This window comes from Halichoerus grypus, chromosome 2, assembly GCF_964656455.1.
Source record: "Halichoerus grypus chromosome 2, mHalGry1.hap1.1, whole genome shotgun sequence".
NCBI classification, from domain to species: domain Eukaryota; kingdom Metazoa; phylum Chordata; class Mammalia; order Carnivora; family Phocidae; genus Halichoerus; species Halichoerus grypus.
In genome coordinates, this window is record NC_135713.1 from 96,187,431 (window position 1) to 96,204,487 (window position 17,057).

At 37.2% G+C, this 17,057-nt stretch overlaps 1 protein-coding gene across 6 annotated transcripts in view; it reads left to right on the top strand.

Moving 5' to 3' along the window:
- The window catches only part of POC5 (POC5 centriolar protein), a 40,054-nt gene extending 24,734 nt beyond the window's left edge, over positions 1-15,320 (top strand). For 5 of the 6 annotated variants that reach the window (XM_078067170.1, XM_078067172.1, XM_078067171.1 and 2 more), the window contains 3 exons: positions 2,760-3,019; positions 11,936-12,112; positions 15,174-15,320. In XM_078067170.1, coding sequence (XP_077923296.1) covers positions 2,760-3,019; positions 11,936-12,112; positions 15,174-15,314 — 578 coding nt within the window. In that variant the 3' untranslated portion in view covers positions 15,315-15,320. Of the gene's footprint in view, positions 1-2,759; positions 3,020-11,935; positions 12,113-13,555; positions 13,656-15,173 lie in introns of all 6 variants that reach the window. The other variant, XR_013445742.1, reaches the window with a different exon arrangement.
- The last annotated feature ends 1,737 nt before the right edge of the window (positions 15,321-17,057 follow it).

Consider the following 17,057-nt stretch of genomic DNA (forward strand, 5'->3'; position numbering starts at 1 on the left):
TTCCTTAGTGGGTTTTAGTTTTCTTCTCTGAACAAAGAAAATAATATAAATCTTCCCTACCTGCTTCACAGAGGGTTCTTCTGGAAATGCAATGAAATATAATTGGAAGCTCTTTAAAAGACAAAACATACTTTGACATGTAAGATGATAACAATGATATAATTATTGCTGTCTTGATTCAAGTCAGCCTGTTTTATGTAAATACATGAACATTTTTTGCAGTATATCCTCATATTAAATCATATTTGAGATTCGCAGTTTATTTATCAATGAGACAATTTCATTTTGTAACATCAACATTCCAGTACAGTGTGAATAACTTTTCTGTGGTTGTCGTACCTTCATTTTAAAGCATCTTCAAACATTTATTATTTAAATTGTGTGTGTTGTTGATACTAGCAAGTTAAGGCAAATAACTTTTTTCTGAAGCAGTCATGGTGTATGGTCCCCATGTAGATTAGAAATTTAGAATCCTAGAATCTCAGGCCAGAATAGTTTATCTTGCTTAATACCCAAAGGAGTACTTGATTTCTCCAGTAAATGGTCTTTTGATTGAGTATCAACACTGAAAACAAACTCACCACCACCAGTTGTAATTATTAGCAAGTTGTATGTATTAAATTGAAGAACTTAAGTATCTACTTATAACAGACCTGGATTTCACAAGTTAAGTGACAAATTATACTTCCTACATTCAATTGTAAGAGACTTGTTTCTCATAACCTACAGAAGAAAGTTATGAATTGACTAGGACAGAGTGTTTTACCACCTTAATAACTTTACTGCTTAAATTTTAAATTCAAATACAGCTTTCTCTCCTACAGGCAAATATCCAGAACAGGATTTGGAGAAAATGTATTCTGATAATTACACAACATGATTTGTTTTGCCCCTGTTGCTTTTAAATCTCCTTTTATCTGCAGCTAATGCCAAGTTCTGGGATCTTAACTGTGTGAGTGGCCTGGTGGTTTGTTTACCATCACAATGGGGGGTACAAATGACAGGAATAGTAAGACACACAATAGCAGTAGGTCGCTAGAGCTACCAAAAGCAATAGTTCAATGTTAACTAATGCTGGGTTTGCTCTGTGATGTGTAACTTTGTGGCATTTCATTAACAGCTTTAAAAAAAATTTAATTCTCACAAGAAAAAAAATTACTTCTGGCCCTTCTTCCCCTAAAACAACTGTTTTTTATAACGCAGTTTTTAATAATGTTGTATCTATCTTGTCATAACAGAACAAATACTTGGTTTTTTGTGTGTCCTCTCTGCTGTCCATGATCTGCAGTGCATCTCATGCTGTGTAGTATCCTAAATCTTTAAAGATTAGAAATTAGAAGTTTTATGTAGAAGGCAAAATGTGACAATAAAAATGGCCTTTAAAATGGTACCTGCCAAATATTAAAGCAATTTTAGGAACAGTAGAAAAATGCTTTACAGATGAAAAAACTTATCCCAGTTAAAACGAGAATAATTATTAACCTTACAGTGATTGGCCAAAAAGGAACTGCATAAATCAGCCCACATTAGCAAGAGTTAGTCAGCTACCTCTATTCCAGGGAACCCCAACGTGAGAACTCACTTTTGTACTGGCTCCACATCTAAGAAGTCTGCCACCCACCTAAGAAGACACAATCAGAATCACTTTCTATCAAAAACATGTTAAAATTCTGTATGTGTGTTTTGTTTTTACAGTAAAAGCCGTACTTTATACTGAATTAGTCCCTCATCAAAGGATTTCAAAGGATCTATGCATTATAATCCTCATTAAACATTGTTAATGAGGTACTATTACTCTGTTTTATATAAAGATAGCTGAAGAGAAGGACTTACACAGAAGCCCAAATTTCCAGTACAAAGAGGACAACATCAAAAACCATTTAAACATAGGGCTATTTAACACCCTCTCTTCAGACATTCTGAAACATCTCCGTGACTGAATTTCCAAACCCTCACCCTGGTGTTAGGTGCCACATAGATACAGACTTAAGTGGAAATTTTAACCAAATTCTAATACTGGAGGGGCGGGGGGGGGGGCGGAATCTAAATTTTGAAGAAACGCTTTGCTCTAGCTTCTGGATGTTACTCCTTTGATCTAAGGGTAAGGTTCATTTTTGAGAGAAGGTTACTACATAGCGTGTCACTAAAATCAGTTAAGTGTGCAAATATACCTTAATTCATGAGTTATATAATCTACTTGCAAGAACTGATTTCTTTTACAATGTTAAAAGTAAAAATTTTAGTGTTACTTATTGATTTATTATTGTGTGCTGAAAAATCAAGTTTAAAATATGTTGAGTTTGTTTGGATAGAAACAATAGATGGAAATGAGAGGGTATAGTGATATCAGAAAAAAAAATTCAACAGCTCTAAATACCAGGCCATCAATCAGGACAGTTGTATGAAACGATGCAAAAGGACATAAATCCTTAGATTCATTGTGACCATATTATTATAATGGCTGTTTTGGCAATACATTTTACTCAGCTGATAGCCTAGCTGAGTACACACTTATTTTTATCTTTTACATAAGAGCAAATCTTCATTAGCTTTCACATATGGAAGGAAATGGTCTGAAGCCTTTAGTGGTTAGTGCTAACATTACCCAGTTAATAATGCTAAACATTGTATGCAATACATGACAAATTTCTACATTTTCTTTAGAACCAAATGTTAGCTATTATGTATTCTCATTGTTGGGGGCATAAAACGAATCTTAACCTGGAAGAATTTTAATGGAATTAATTTGTAATTTATAGGGATAGACTTCACAAATAGAAAAGAAGAGTATGGCCCTGGCGTTCAAGGCAAAGAACGTTCTGCTCATTCGGATCCTCTGGCCCCTCCAGTGCCCCCAGTGGTTGCACCGCCCCAGTCCCCGTCCCCAGCTGCCATGGGAGCGGCCTGCGCCGCTGCTTTTCCCTCCGCGGCTTCCATTCCGTCGGCTGGGGCTCCTTCCGCTTCCTCTGCTCACCTTCCCGTTTCTGCAACTCTCGGCACTGCTGCCCCAGAAGAAATGGTTAGTACAGGGGCTACAGGTGCCCGCGGGGGGAAGGGGGCTCAGAACTTGCTCGTATATTGGAGAATTGGAACGTAGAACCTGTTTTCCCATGGAGGAAAAGTCTGTATGGTGTTTAGGCCCAGCCACAGAAAATATTTAATACACGAAGTAGTTAAAACAATTTTTTTTTGAAGATTTTATTTATTTATTTAGAGAGAGAGACTGAGAGAGCACGAGAGGGGGGAGGGTCAGAGGGAGAAGCAGAAGTCCCGCCGAGCGGGGAGCCCGATGCGGGACTCGATCCGGGTTCCCCGGAATCATGACCTGAGCCGAAGGCAGTCGCCCAACCAGCTGAGCCACCCAGGCGCCCATAGCTAGCTGAAAGTTCTATTACAGTAGTGATAATTAAAACAAAAATAACTTTTTATATCACATTTTTCAAGAACTATTCAGGAAAATAGATTTGAGAAAGTTGACGACAGACTTTATTTTGAAGGGAACTCTAGTGCGTATTTTGAAGGGCTTAGGAGATTAAGGGCTCTTTTGTATATTTTGTATTCAACTACAGCTTTTTCTTTTCCTGGATGTAGATATATCGTTAACACTACTCTGTAGTTACTACATCTTGATTTGATTAGGTTTTCGTTTGTAATTCACGATTGGAATAAAGATGGAAGTAGATTTTCCTAGTCACTGAGCTACTTGCAAGAGAAGTACATAGAGCATGGAACTATTGAATGGGGATGGGGTACTTGTGTGAGAACTTGCCTGAAGGGAAATTAATCAAGCTAATTAATATGGAAGAGTTACAAAGCATGTCAGGGTTCTGGCTCCTGAGGCTCCTCTTGTTAAACCTGTATTCTTCAAACAGCGATTCTCAAAAGTGAAGGGAGTGGAGATACAGTCCAAACTTACCAGACTCACTTCCGCAGGGCTTTTTTAAAAACAATGTATCCCCTTCCCTACTCGGGCTTGGCTTAGGCACAAAGGCATGTCTAGTTTTATAAAGCTCCTGAGGTGATTCTGATTTGCTTGTGTCCCTCTCCTCCGGGACCCTAACCACTTACCTGAGAGGACAGAAGATGGCAGAATAGGTTTTATGTCTTACGGCCTCCCTGGCGGACCCTCAGAAGCTGCCATTGCCCTGGACAGCTCTCTGGAGCTAAGGAAGGCATTGAGTCAGCCAACTGGTCATCTGGAGTATTCCAGCCGACATCAATTTCTGCCTTTTGGAAGCTATTAACTTCGGGGAAAAATATGTTGAGATCTGATGTTTATCACGTTTGCTCTTGATTCAAAGAGGTTAAAAAATATAGCTGTTAAGAGAAATTTGAATGTGTGAGGGAGTTTTGACTTAGAAATAAGACACTAAAATTCAACTCTGACATGTGTTCAGCTGTGTTTATTTTTCATGATTACACATTTTCAAGTGTGATCCTATACAGATGATCTCATTTAAGTAAACACAGTGAGTGTTTATTTAAATTTCTGGTTTGTCATTCATGTTGCATATTCAGATAATACACAGACCTAGATTTTTCAAAATTCCCTTCAAATATGACCACCATTTGTATATCTGCATTTATATATAAACCTGAACATGCACAGGAAGAACTGAATGAATGAGTATGCTTACTACCCTATTTGTTACTTTTTGAAACCATTTGAGATAATTTTGAAGTCTTTGAAACCTGAATAACACAATATTGTGTAGACAGCCCTTCCAGCTACATCCTCCTTCATTAATAGATACACATTCAATTTTGTTCACATAAATACAGCCTTTAGGCTTAGGGGGGAGAGGAAAATCAGAAGTAAATCACTCTAAGTATAATGCTAGTTTTCTTCCTTCCTTATATAATTATAGTCATCAGATTGAGATTCACCTCAAATGTGTCTTCTTGTTTTTAAAAAGAACCATAATAACAAAAGGAGGAACAAGAATATTAGTTGGCTAACTTACCTAATGTGAAACCATTATTGTTAGGACTAGGAAAGGAGAGATTTGTGAGCTAGGCCTGGTTACCTTTCTTTTCATTTTAATCACAGAGGCTTCCTAGGAACTATTCAAAACTTCTTCCAGTCTTAGTATTTTCAGTTGCTAAAAGGAGGTGTTTACAGAGAATAAACTGCAGAGCCTGGGAAACAAATAACTGGAGAAAGGAGGATTACCATCCTAGTAAAATAACACCTTCATCTGTAAAATTTTTAATTTCTGCAGACGTCCTCAATATGTTAAATAACATACCAGAATTTCATGGTGGAAAGCACTTTTCAAGAAATACATTAGGCATTTATACAAGCAAATATGTTGCAGTTCACAAGGCTGGACAATAGGTGACACTTTATTCTTTTTTCTAACTCCCAGTTGGAATAATTGAGGGGTTCCAGTTGGATTTTTAAACTCTTTAGTAAAGGTGCCCGCTTAACTTTCCTCTTCATCTGAATGGAAAGTGAGAGGGTGTCTTAGGCACCCAGCACTGCTTTCCTCATTTTACAAATGGAAACTGAGGTTTAGGGAGAGGGAGGGAGTAACTTGCCTATGGACACAAGCAGTAACAGAACTGGAATTCAGACTTTGACAGTTTGGCCACAGAGCCCTGTTTCTTAACCGATAATCGGGTTTGTCTCCATGTCAAATATTAAGAAACAAATACTGAGGGGCGCCTGGGTGGCTCAGTCGTTAAGTGTCTGCTTTCGGCTCGGGTCATGGTCCCAGGGTCCTGGGATCGAGCCCCACATCGGGCTCCTTGCTCAGCGGGGAGACTGCTTCTCCCTCTCCCCTCCCCCTGCTTGTGTTCCCTCTCTCGCTGTGTCTCTGTCAAAATAAATATATAAAAATCTTTAAAAAAAAACACAAATACTGAGTTTTAGAAAATATGTCATTTCCCTTTTCTTTCTTAATCCTTTTGATTTTGTTGCATTTGTTGATATGGCATAAAATGCTAGAATTTCCATTTTTATGGCATTTTTTAAGTCAATTAAGCTGATAAATTTAATGAGATCCAACATGACTGGGACGAGTAAGTGGTCATTTAGTCAAAAAGTCAATTAAAAAAAAAAGTTAAAGCAGGAAATTTTTAAAAATTATATATACATATATTACACACCATTTTATGTTCAAACATAAGTGCATATTAATTTGCTAGTGTAGCTGAACTGAGTATGGGTTCACAGACTGTAATTAAGCCATCTTTTTTATATAAGCTACACTCAGTGGACTATTTTTTCTGTAATTTCCAGTTTCACTTTTTGTAAAGTAAAGCAAGAGCCTAACAAAACTTGCAACGCAATCTGATTATAGAACAAACCATTTGAAAACAAAAAGCAGACCTGGTAAACATGCAAGTCAATTAAGACAACTATTTCTTTCTTTTTTTTTTTTTTTAAAGATTTTATTTATTTATTTGAGAGAGAGAGAATGAGAGACAGAGAGCATGAGAGGGAGGAGGGTCAGAGGGAGAAGCAGACTCCCTGCCGAGCAGGGAGCCCGATGCGGGACTCGATCCCGGGACTCCAGGATCATGACCTGAGCCGAAGGCAGTCGCTTAACCAACTGAGCCACCCAGGCGCCCGACAACTATTTATTTCAAAGAAGTGTATAGAGGTTCCTTTTTAGTCCTTATTTCTTTACTGGAGTATGTATTTTCATCTTACTGAAGGCATTTTCTTTTATTTTATTTTTATTTTTATTTTTTTTTATTTTTTTTAAGATTTTATTTATTTATTTGAGAGAGAGAGAATGAGAGACAGAGAGCATGAGAGGGAGGAGGGTCAGAGGGAGAAGCAGACTCCCTGCCGAGCAGGGAGCCCGATGCGGGACTCGATCCCGGGACTCCAGGATCATGACCTGAGCCGAAGGCAGTCGCTTAACCAACTGAGCCACCCAGGCGCCCGACAACTATTTATTTCAAAGAAGTGTATAGAGGTTCCTTTTTAGTCCTTATTTCTTTACTGGAGTATGTATTTTCATCTTACTGAAGGCATTTTCTTTTATTTTATTTTTATTTTTATTTTTTTTAAGATTTTATTTATTTATTTGAGAGAGAGAGAATGAGAGACAGAGAGCATGAGAGGGAGGAGGGTCAGAGGGAGAAGCAGACTCCCTGCCGAGCAGGGAGCCCGATGCGGGACTCGATCCCGGGACTCCAGGATCATGACCTGAGCCGAAGGCAGTCGCTTAACCAACTGAGCCACCCAGGCGCCCGACAACTATTTATTTCAAAGAAGTGTATAGAGGTTCCTTTTTAGTCCTTATTTCTTTACTGGAGTATGTATTTTCATCTTACTGAAGGCATTTTCTTTTATTTTATTTTTATTTTTATTTTTTTTTATTTTTTTTAAGATTTTATTTATTTATTTGAGAGAGAGAGAATGAGAGACAGAGAGCATGAGAGGGAGGAGGGTCAGAGGGAGAAGCAGACTCCCTGCCGAGCAGGGAGCCCGATGCGGGACTCGATCCCGGGACTCCAGGATCATGACCTGAGCCGAAGGCAGTCGCTTAACCAACTGAGCCACCCAGGCGCCCGACAACTATTTATTTCAAAGAAGTGTATAGAGGTTCCTTTTTAGTCCTTATTTCTTTACTGGAGTATGTATTTTCATCTTACTGAAGGCATTTTCTTTTATTTTATTTTTATTTTTATTTTTTTTTATTTTTTTTAAGATTTTATTTATTTATTTGAGAGAGAGAGAATGAGAGACAGAGAGCATGAGAGGGAGGAGGGTCAGAGGGAGAAGCAGACTCCCTGCCGAGCAGGGAGCCCGATGCGGGACTCGATCCCGGGACTCCAGGATCATGACCTGAGCCGAAGGCAGTCGCTTAACCAACTGAGCCACCCAGGCGCCCGACAACTATTTATTTCAAAGAAGTGTATAGAGGTTCCTTTTTAGTCCTTATTTCTTTACTGGAGTATGTATTTTCATCTTACTGAAGGCATTTTCTTTTATTTTATTTTTATTTTTATTTTTTTTTATTTTTTTTAAGATTTTATTTATTTATTTGAGAGAGAGAGAATGAGAGACAGAGAGCATGAGAGGGAGGAGGGTCAGAGGGAGAAGCAGACTCCCTGCCGAGCAGGGAGCCCGATGCGGGACTCGATCCCGGGACTCCAGGATCATGACCTGAGCCGAAGGCAGTCGCTTAACCAACTGAGCCACCCAGGCGCCCGACAACTATTTATTTCAAAGAAGTGTATAGAGGTTCCTTTTTAGTCCTTATTTCTTTACTGGAGTATGTATTTTCATCTTACTGAAGGCATTTTCTTTTATTTTATTTTATTTTTTATTTTTTTTTTATTTTTTTTAAGATTTTATTTATTTATTTGAGAGAGAGAGAATGAGAGACAGAGAGCATGAGAGGGAGGAGGGTCAGAGGGAGAAGCAGACTCCCTGCCGAGCAGGGAGCCCGATGCGGGACTCGATCCAGGGTCTCCAGGATCATGACCCGAGCCAAAGGCAGTTGCTTAACCAACTGAGCCACCCAGGCGCCCTTATTTTATTTTTTTAAAGATTTTGTTTGTTTCAGAGAGCGAGAGCACGAACCAGGGGGAGGGGCAAAGAGAGAGGGAGAAGCAGACTCTCTGCTGAGCAGGGAGCCCCACTATGCTTAACCCACTGAGGCATGCAGGCGCCCCCTATTGAAGACATTTTAAAGCAATTCTCAACTGGTTGGGTGAAGGTTATCAGCCATGGGCATTTTCCAATGTTTTGGGCCCATAGTTTTTCTCATTCCACATGTCTCCCTGTCAAAACTTACATAGTTTTTCGTTCATTCCTTCATCCTCCAAGTAAGAACAACTGTTACAGTTGGGAGTGTTTATACCCCTCAAATGTGACTGGGCAGGAATAAGGTTACCAGCTTAATTGTACTTCAGTTTTCAATTTTTCATAAAAATATTCTTACCGGCAATTTTATATTTTACATTTTAAAATGGTTTTTAAAACTCTTCAGCAGTTTATAAAGTCTTTTTTATACCTTATTTTAATAAGAAATAGGATAAAGTTTCCCTAAGGTCAAAAGCATGAATTTAGTCCACAAAAACATATTTGTAAATATTTTAGGATCAGAGTTTTGGTTTCTTAAATTCATAAGACCCATAAAAACTTAGTTTAAATAGCCAAATAGTTTCTACAGTATTATAGTGAGAAACAGTTGTCTAAACATCTCTCCCTAAATTCTATTAGCTGTTTCTCCTATTTACCTTTTTTTCCCTAAATAATATGCTCATATCATCATTTCCACATGCATCAGTTTCAGACATTATCTGTTGACTTTTTATTATGGATGAAAGAATTTGGCCTTTTTATACCACCTTATTTCTTCCCTTCCCCTCCCTCATCCACTGTATGTATGTATGTATGTATGTATGTATGTATTTGAGAGAGAGAAAGAGAGCATGTGAGCAGGGGGAGGGGCAGAGGGAGATAGAGAATCTTCAGCATGCTCCACGCTCAGCACAAAGCCGGACATGGGGCTCTATCTCACAACCCTGAGATCATAACCTGAGCCAAAATCAAAAGTCGGATGCTGAACCGACTGAGTCACCCAGGCGCTCCTCCACTTTATATATTTAGATACAGATATTCCAGCTTTGCATTAAGTTAAAATTTATGATGACTATGTAAATATGGCTAAGCTACAAATGTATACTATGCCTCCATTTCCTTTCTAGTACAATTTTTTGTTCCTGGAATTGATTCCTTCATTTTTGTCTTTGCTTGGTTTTCTGTGCAACTGTAATTAAGTCTCAAATCCAAACTCTCCAAGGATTTACAAAACTTCACTGAGTGCTGTTTTCCTAGAGTCCTCCCGACACATCAATATTCTATCATTTTAATTTTCCCAGAGACATTTCTCATGGAATCCACTATCCTCTTTCAATATACAGCTGTGACCATCTGTAGCTAGATGCAGATATGTAAAGAACTTCAATGAATGAAACCTCAGATGGACTAGAACAATGAGGAAAGATCACTATTTAATAATGCTTTTGGAAAAACTATCGTTAGAGGGAAAATTAATTTAGATTCATAATTCACACTGAAATTTCAAATGTTTTAGTAAGTTAAGCCCAAATAAGTAAATGTTAGAAGAGTATAATTACCACAGCTGTCCAAAGCAGGCTGCTTGATTCAATTATGGAAAAAATTAATGATAAAATAAGCTATAATTTTTTAAATTTATGTGCATTGAAAAATAAAACTGAGATAAAATGAAATAGGGAAAATACTATTAGATAAGTATCTGTATCAGGAGCAATTAAACATTCATCAGGAGCAATTAAACATTTTTGAGAGCAATACCCATTCCTGGCAAGTAATTAAAGAACATGGATAGTTGACAAAATGAACTGCAAATATGAAAAATTAATAAGGGGGCTCCTGGGTGGCTCAGTCGTTAAGCGTCTGCCTTTGGCTCAGGTCATGATCCCAGGGTCCTGGGATCAAGCCTCGCATCAGGCTCTCTGCTCGGCAGGGAGCCTGCCTCTCCTGCTCCCACTCCCGCTGCTTGTGTTCCCTCTCTCGCTGTCTCTCTCTGTCAAATAAATAAATAAAACCTTAAAAAAAAAAAAAGAAAAATTAATAAGGAACCACAAATTAAATCAAATATATATGTTATTCCTGATAGAAATATAATCTTTCTGGAGTATCATCCAGCAGTAAGTAACAAAAGCTGTAAAAGCTGGCATTACCTTTTGATATGATCATCTCATTTTTGCAAAATATTCTATAGAAATAACTCAAAAGAAAAGGGGAATCCTCATTTACAAAAATTTGTTTCCTATTAAAGTAGGAAAAGAACTGAGTTAGATAAACTTTAGTTTGTTGGTTATTAAAACCTCTCATTAAAAATTATAGCAGGTCTCTGTATTCATGAGAAAAAGTATATTAACAAAGCAATAAAAAAGAACACAAAAGCATATGTCTAATGAGAAGCATATGTGTAAAATTAATTATACATAAGGATCAAAGCGTTCATAAAACAGAATAACGGTTGCCAAGGGTGGTTGAGGAAGGGAAACAGATAGGATTCTAAAGGGTCACAAGAGGGAGACTGTGGTGCTAGAATAGTTCTGTGTCTTGATTACAGTAATAGTTACAGGAATCTAGACATGTGATAAAAATGACACGGGTCAAGACTGATGAATCACAGACCTGTACCTCTTAAACAAATAATACATTATATGTTAAAAAAAAAAAGAAGAAGAAGAAGATAGTAGGAAGGGAAAAATGAAGGGGGGGAATCGGAGGGGGAGACAAACCATGAAAGAGTATGGACTCTGAGAAACAAACTGAGGGTTTTAGAGGAGAGAGGGGTGGGGGGATGGGTTAACCCAGTGATGGGTATTAAGGAGGGCACGTATTGAATGGAGCACTGGGTGTTATACGCAAACAATGAATCATGGAATACTACATCAAAAACTAATGATGTAATGTATGGTGACTAACATAACATAATAAAGTTAAAAAAATAAACTGCTAATCAGCACCAAAAAAAGAATGACATGGATCTATAATACCAAGGCATTATACCCATGGCAGCTTCTTGGCTTTGACATCATAATTATACTATACTTATATAAGATGTAATCATAGCAGGAAACCAGGTGAGGAATACACAGGACCTCTCTATACTTACTATCTTTGCAACTTCCTATGAATCTGTATTTATTTCAGAATAAAGAGCTTTTTTAAAAGTTTACAAAATCCTATAAAATGGTTGGTACACCCAAGGTTAAAGGGATGTTTTGGGGTGCTTGGTTCTATGTTCTGCTTTTTGTGTCATTATTTTATTTTTTCCATCTTAAAGTTGGTTAATATACAATTATTTTTTAAGTGCCTATGTATTTCCCTCATAAGTTACAGAAGCAAAAGTACTATATATTTTGCCATGGAATTTCTACCAGTTGGATATTTGTTTTTTTTTTTTAGTATGTGCCCAGAGTTGTGACATCTGCACAACAGAAAGCTGGAAGAACAATTACAGCCCGGATCACAGGGAGATGTGATTTTGCCTCAAAAAACAGAATTAGTAGCAGCTTAGCTATAATGGGAGTTTCTCCTCCCATGAGCTCAGTTGTTGTGGAAAAACATCATCCAGTCACAGTGGTGAGTACATATTTGATGACCTTTGTCAAAAAATTTTTTTCCTGAGAGTTTATAGACTAATAAACACTTAAGCTACATGTTGAGGAGAAGATGAAAATTCATGATGACTCTTAAACTTGTTCTACCTTTTATTATGATACTTTGTATACTTGTAATTATCAAACCTGTTCTAAATCTACCTTTCCTCTTTTAGGAAATTAATTTCAGAAACATTGTTTCTTCACAACAGTGTAAAAATTATCAACACAAAAAGTAATCCACTATGTTGGTGACCAAAAGAAATATATAAATGATTTCTCATTAATTTAAAAAGAAGAGACAAAAGCTGTTTACTCATTACCTGCTGTTCATGTAGCAGGTATTTGATTATAAGAAGCACCTCCCTATTTTTATAGTCTTTAATTTTTGCCTTTTTTTTTTTAAGTCTTCTTCCCCTTTTTTCAATACAACTGTCAGCATATTTGTAGTTTGGAAGAAAATTCAGGTTGCAGTAAATTCACATGATATAAAAGAAAATGCCTGGAATTTAAGCAAAAATAAACAAAAAAGCCTGAGTTAGTGCCTCAGTTTTGCTACTTACTTAAGCCTTTGTGATCATACACAAATCAAGTAAAATATTTGAGCTTCCGTTTCCTCTTGTGTAAAATGGGAGTGTAAAGAGTACTTAGCTCCTAGAGTTATTTTCTGGATTCAGGATTAAATGAGAATGTGAAAATTGTATGAGATATACTAAAAAAAAAAAAAGCACTTTATAAACTGTAAAACCACAAGCAGATTTAACTTAATAAAAATTACTAGAGAAAGGTACATGGGATACCTCAATAATTTCTTAACATTGCATATGAATCAACAATTGTCTCAAAAAGTTTTAACTTTTCAAAGTCACAAGATCACATCCTTAAAGAGAAACAAGAATTGACTTTAAAAGAGAATGCCCCCTATATAAATTTTCAGTGTTAGACAACACTCCTGTCTACTTAATATGTCAAAATATTAGCAAAAATATATGTGAAATGATTTTACATCCTTTTCTTTCTGGCACTAGATGATTGCTAGATGATTAAGAGGAGCTGGAGTGTTTAAATTTAGCCTCAGGTCAAGAATGACCACAGTGAAGTGGAGACTGACACAGAGGCACCAAGTCCAGATGGAGGGTATGGAGGGTGGAGGAGTATCAGCCTTCAGAGGTTGCGAGGGTGGAGGAGTATCTGCCTTCAGAGGTTGCAAAGACTCTGAAAGGCCTTAAGTGACTTCTCAATATATGTTTGAATATGCAAGATTAGTTATCAGAAATAAGAAATGAACTCATTTCTATTTTTATCAGCACATATGTGTATAGAGAGGGAGAGGGACTGTCCATTTGTAAGATAAAGAAGGCATAAAGAGATCACATATATGCTTAATTTTAATTTAGGCCGCCTTTTGTTTTCGTATTAATGATAGGAATTCATATTCCAAAGGAAAAAAAACAACACCACAAGGAAATAAAGACTACAACCCCTGTTTCTGAGATTTACCTCCCCAGCTGCCCTTTGCTAATTCAGTATGTATAGTACTCCTTGTACTTCTCTAGTAATTGGTCGTGAACGAGACAGCCAGAAACTGCTTCATGATTACCTAACTGGGATTATATAACAGACGCTGTGGCAGTCCTCTGTACTACTTTTCATTTTATCCCCAAAATTAAGACCTGTAACTACCAGAAACGGTTACTACTAATAAACCAGTAGTCAGATTTCTGACACTTTAGCCCCATCTGCTGGATAATTTCTTGTTCCTAGTGCTACTTCATTTTCTGCCATATTTCTGTAGATCATGAAACCAGTGGTAAGGTGAATCTGTTTCTGCATTTCCTCTTGCCCATCCTCCCCAAGGAGAAATAGCTCTTTTAACAGGGTCAGATTAGGTGGTTAGCAACTAAATTTTCATACTAGTTGGAAGAATCTCCCCCATCTGTAATGGTTATCCAATTATCTATGTACAATGAAACATTTATGTAAAATAGTTTTAAGACAGGAAATTATTTTTCCATTTCTTTAAAGAGGAACTCTTAAAGCAGTATCTGTCATGAAGACCTTTGCTGTAAGAGTTTTCATTCATTTTTTTAAGTAAAGGGTTTTTAAAATATACAGTGAATGTTTTGATCAAATATATAATTTTACTTCAAGTATTTTAAAGATGACTTTTCTAAGTGGACGACCCTACTAGGAATGTACATGTACTACTCAGTGACGTGGACTGAGATCTGGATAACAAGTCCCACTGCTGCCTACAGAGAAGCTGTATCCAGTATAATATAGGAAATCCTTGTACATTTTACACATACGAATGCATGCAGTATCTACTTGTATAGATGAAGTGAAGTCGGTTGCGCACTGACTGTCATGCTTTGGTGCTTGGGTCCAAGATGTTCCCCTGAGCTCTGAGATGGTATGGGTATCCTCTCGAGATTTGTCCTCAGCGTCTATTTGTATAGAAAGTTGTAGTCCACAATAAGGAGCACCAGGCTTCTGGAAATATCTCCTCTTGTATAATCATAAAAGGTTTAGTCAGCTCCCAGGTGAACCAGGTTGAAATACGAGAGATGTGCTTTACTCGGTTTGAAGCAAGGACCAGGCAGGATTCCTCAGAGCTTTCCCCATGTTCCCTGAGACTGAACTCCATATGTTAACAGATACAGGGAGGAGAAAATTGATTGGAGTGAAGGGAGGGAGGGCTTGAGGCTGACCCTTCTCCCAAACACCATAAAGTCCCTTTCTGTAGTTGGCCTCTGTAAACATTACAAGATTCCACTGGAGTCCTCTTTGAGGAATGACTTCCATGGCTTTTTTTGTGATCCTCTGGAATATAGCTCTGATACTGAATTGTGGGTATTGAGCACATCAGTCTAACTTACGGATTAAGGACCACATCTTATTTGTTTTAATGGCTGCTTCACCAGCTTACTGCATGTATCTACTGGATGCTTAACAGATATTTGTTTGGTTAAATTATATATAAGAAATGGTATTTAATAGGTGTAATTTTATGGGATTGTTAAAGCATATTTTTACCTTTTCAGCAAACCATTCCTCAAGCTGCTGCAGCAAAATATCCCCGGACAATTCATCCTGAAAGTACCTCAGCTTCTAGATCCCTTGGAACCAGGTCAACTCACACCCAGTCTCTCACAAGCATTCATTCCATAAAAGTGGTTGACTAAAATGAATATGCACATATTGAGATCTTTTAATTCTTCTGATTTTACCAAGAATTAGAAGTCTCTAGTTGTTAAAATTTCATATTCTCGGAACATCATAGATATATCATGTTCATCTTTTCAAAATTACAAGAGACTTTTTCAAGCCATACCATCCTTTGTAACTATATGTAGGATTATTTTAATTTTAATGTTATTTTTTTAATTTAAGCAATTAAGTAAAACTTTTTTAAATTAAAAAATGACTTAATTTTTTAATAGGTTCAGCCTGTCACTGATTACACCATAAGAGTATATAAATCCTGTTTTCTCAACGTTATTTCCAAAAGGCTAAATCATTTCCAATGTTACCAAGTAAACTTTGAGAACTTTACTAAAAATATTAAAACTAATAGAAAAATTAAGGTATTTTTATTTTAAAATTAAAAAAAAGTAATGATACTTTAATACAAAGTTTTTGTGATGGTAGTGTATTAGTCTTCATTTTCCTCAGGCTATTACAATTAAAAATGGGAATTGGTGAGACCTGTGAATAATTTTAATGTTAAAAAGAGAAAGATTTTTTTTTTACTAGCACAAAAAGAGAGACACAAACATCAAAAAAAATTTCCTCTTGGAATGATCCTATTTTTTTTTAATGTAGTTTGTTTATTTATTTATTTATTTATTTATTTATTTTATGTTCAGTTAGCCAACATATAGATCCTATTTCTGATGTTCTTTTTTGCCCTTCTGAAACTGTACGGCATTGAACCCTTTTTCTCTCTGAACATCTAAACATCGCCCTGTGGGGGTAGGTATGGCACTGGGCAACTCAGCAAACCTTCTAGGCCTGGGCAGAGACTTTTCAGTGGAAGAAACCATCTGGGTAAAAGTGGTTGAGGAAATCAAGACCAGGCTTCTAATGGTTTTATTGCTGGCTCACTGGGTTATCTTGGGCCAGACATTTAATTTCATGAATCTTAGGATCACATCTGTGAAACAGTGAGCTGGACCTACCCCTCCTATTTCACGAAGTACTTTGGGTTACATAAAAACAAGTCCATTCTAAAGAATCTGTCCAGAGCCTCAATTTTCGTATCTTTGACAGAATTGGATGGACTTACTTAGAAGCCTCTTTCACTTTGAACATGATCTAGTTCTATGCTCTAACTTTATTATAGGAAATAGTTTTTCTTACTGCTTCACGTTGTAATAGAACATGAGAATAAATGGGAGATAGGCAAATATCCTGTTTTCTAAAGGGCACACCAAGGCTAATCTGCACTTTTCTGAACTAAAGAATTAAGAGTATTAGATCTTTCTTATGCAGCACTGTTCTGAATTCTGGCCCAGCTACCACTGTGGCAAACAGCTCTTCAAGGGTTTCAACAAACACAAACCAACACAGCGCCTCTTGTGCTCCCCATACCTCGGCTCTTCTCTAGGACTTCACCATGCACTCTGAGTGAAGCACAACAGACCACAGGCTCCATTTGGAGCCTACTCATGTGCAGCCCGGAATTAACACCCCATTGTGGTAACAGATCAATTCTTCCTTTCTCCCCTGTATGAACTGCACCGACATGTACTAGTCCATCCCATCTCTCAGAAGAGAGTACCCTGGAAGTCAGATGATCAGTTATGCTTCATACCAAGTGGTGGCCAGTTGGGTATTTCACCCTGGTCTAGGCTCTCCCTCCTTTCTCATCTCACTCCCTTTTTCCCTCTTGCTTCCTTGGATTTGCACTCCTAAAAAACAGCTAC